Here is a 2,869-nt window from a genome sequence, read left to right on the forward strand (position 1 = left end):
TTTGAACCAGTCGTGGTGTTTGAACCAGTCGTGGTGTTTGAACCAGTGGTCTGTGTTTGAACCAGTCGTGGTGTTTGAACCAGTCGTGGTGTTTGAACCAGTCGTGGTGTTTGAACCAGTCGTGGTGTTTGAACCAGTCGTCGATGTTTGAACCAGTGGTCGGCGTTTGAACCAGTCGTGGTGTTTGAACCAGTCGTGGTGTTTGAACCAGTCGTCGTGTTTGAACCAGTCGTCATGTTTGAACCAGTCGTCATGTTTGAACCAGTCGTGGTGTTTGAACCAGTCGTGGTGTTTGAACCAGTCGTGGTGTTTGAACCAGTCGTCGGTGTTTGAACCAGTCGTGGTGTTTGAACCAGTCATCAGTGTTTGAACCAGTGGTCTGTGTTTGAACCAGTCATGGTGTTTGAACCAGTCGTGGTATTTGAACCAGTCGTCGTGTTTGAACCAGTCGTGGTGTTTGAACCAGTCGTGGTGTTTGAACCAGTCGTCGGCGTTTGAACCAGTGGTCGGCGTTTGAACCAGTGGTCGGCGTTTGAACCAGTCGTCGTGTTTGAACCAGTCGTCGTGTTTGAACCAGTCGTCGTGTTTGAACCAGTCATCAGTGTTTGAACCAGTCGTGGTGTTTGAACCAGTCATCAGTGTTTGAACCAGTCGTCAATGTTTGAACCAGTGGTCGGCGTTTGAACCAGTCGTCGTGTTTGAACCAGTCGTCGTGTTTGAACCAGTCGTGGTGTTTGAACCAGTCGTCGATGTTTGAACCAGTCGTCGTGTTTGAACCAGTCATGGTGTTTGAACCAGTAGTCGGTGTTTGAACCAGTGGTCTGTGTTTGAACGGGCGGAGGGAGGCGGTGGGAGCATCACCTGCTTCTTCACAGCTGAGGACAGAGGATCGGTCTCAGTTGAGTTCTCCTCGGCAGCCTGACTGAGTCTGGACTCCACCATCTTCTGCAGCAGCTGGTTGTGAGTGCGGAGCCACCCCTGAGGACGCCACACCGGGACCTGGTCCTTGGGGCAGTCCTTCCAGCGCAGGTCCTGCTCCTCCTGCTGCTGGATGGATAATATGGCGCTCCTCAGGACCTCCAGGTCTCTTGAAGTCAAGGAGGTGAAGGTGCTGTGGATGGTGATCCAGATCTGGATCCTCAGCTCCTCAAAGTCTCGCTGCAGCTGGTCTTTTTCTACCTCACTGTGGACGTCCCGGCTGAAGAGCTCCTCCTCCCTGAGGATCAACCTCCTGCTGATTTCCTCCAGCTGCTCCTCTTGCTGTGGTTCCTCCTGCTGCTCCTTCTGAAGCGCACCTTCCAGCAGAGCCTCTGCAGGAACCACAACACAGATTTACAAAGTCCAGACATGTGAGCTTCAGGAACACGATGGATTTTGTAAGGTCAGGTCTGACCCATGAGGATCTGCTGGTTCTGACCTTCTGGCTGGTTCTTCTGTTTGTGGTTGTTCCAGATCTTCAGCCTGGGCAGCCTCCTCATGGCTCCTCCAGGGTTCTCCTCCAAAACTCCTGCTAATGGTAAATAGGTTATTTTATTATTAACCTTTATTTAACCAGGCAAATCCCATTGAGATCACAGATCTCTTTTCCAAGGGAGGCCTGGGCCTGGAGGCAGACCAACATGTTTTTGGTCTGTGGGAGGAAACAGGAGCACACGGAGAAAACCCACGCAAGCACGAGAAGAACATGCAAACTCCACACAGAAAGAGCCCAGGTCCAACCGGGGATTGAACCCAGGACCTTCTTGCTGTGAGGCAACAGTGCTAACCACTGCGCCGTCTTGCTGCCAGGTTAAATGAACTTGTGTCATTCAGGAGACATCTGAGGCACAAAAGGTGAAAGAAGAGTGTCATCAGGTGCCGAACAAGAAAAAAAACCCTCTGATGTTGGTCCCGTACAAAAAGATCTCCTTAAATTCATCAAAATTATCAGCGTGGTTTGCTACTTTAGCTTTTAGCTCCTTTTTGGCTCCAGCTAACATTAGTTTGTTTTTAGCTTTTGTCTGTTTTTTATTTTTATGTTTCATTTTGACATCATTAGCTCGTGTTCTTCTTCTTTCAGTTTTTTAAAAGTTTTTCAGTAAACTCATCTAGTACTCAGCGTTGGTGTCTTTTCACAGAAAACTGTAAATTCTCCATTTTATACTTTGAAAATCTTATAATAAATAGATAAAATAGTTCTTGGCTGGGCTAAGCCCCCAGTGTTCACACATCCCAGCAACGCCTCTGCCCCCACGTCTCTCTGTGGTTCGGACCCTCCTGGACCCAAATCCAACAGAACTCAAACAAAACCCTTTAAATCGTGAACACCTTGAGAACCATCTGACTGAGAAAACGTTCAGAGACAAGGAGCTTGAGCTCAGCTCGGTCTTACCTCCTCTCATCTCCAGCCGCTCCTCGCTCTGCGATGACACTGCAGACAAATTCGGAGGGCGTATCCGGGGGCCACATCTGATTGGACGATGGAAAAATGGGCGTGCCTGGCGGGCCACATCTGATTGGACAATTAAAAAAAAAAGGCTGAACGAATATCCAAGCGGTTAGTGTTAACCAGAGCCCTCTGGTGTTAACCACAGAAATATTATGTTTAAGAACAAGGCGTTGTTAACCGGTTCGACGAGAGGTGACTATCTGTGAGCAGCAGGATGGTTCCATGCCAAGAAAGAGCACCTCAGATGCTTTGAGGACGATGATGGAGAAGTACAGAGAGGGTCAGGAAGAACTCTATTGTGGATTTAGAAAAATCATATGACAGAGCGCCGAGGGAGGAGGTGTGGTGTTACATGAGGAAATCTGGAGTGGCAGAGAAGTGTGTTAGACTGGTACAGGACATGTATGAGGACAGCAGGACATGTATGAGGACAGCAGGACA

General features: G+C 48.9%; 2 protein-coding genes across 2 annotated transcripts in view; one reads left to right on the plus strand and one right to left on the minus strand.

The window, feature by feature from the left end:
• The window catches only part of tnfaip2a (tumor necrosis factor, alpha-induced protein 2a), an 18,536-nt gene extending 16,141 nt beyond the window's left edge, over nt 1-2,395 (minus strand). Inside the window, exons 1-3 of the mRNA XM_037685985.1 lie at nt 2,372-2,395; nt 1,418-1,510; nt 862-1,310 (exon numbers count right to left, since the gene is read on the minus strand). Of these exons, the coding sequence (XP_037541913.1) occupies nt 862-1,310; nt 1,418-1,510; nt 2,372-2,381 (552 nt within the window). The 5' untranslated portion in view covers nt 2,382-2,395. The remainder of the gene's footprint in view (nt 1-861; nt 1,311-1,417; nt 1,511-2,371) is intronic.
• Nucleotides 1-2,869, plus strand: part of si:dkeyp-72h1.1 (uncharacterized protein LOC799956 homolog) — an 87,958-nt gene that overhangs the window by 71,467 nt on the left and 13,622 nt on the right. The gene's annotated exons all lie outside the window — the stretch shown is intronic.

The sequence above is a fragment of the Nematolebias whitei genome, chromosome 12 (assembly GCF_014905685.2).
Source record: "Nematolebias whitei isolate Nwh7 chromosome 12, NemWhi1, whole genome shotgun sequence".
Lineage (NCBI taxonomy): Eukaryota > Metazoa > Chordata > Actinopteri > Cyprinodontiformes > Rivulidae > Nematolebias > Nematolebias whitei.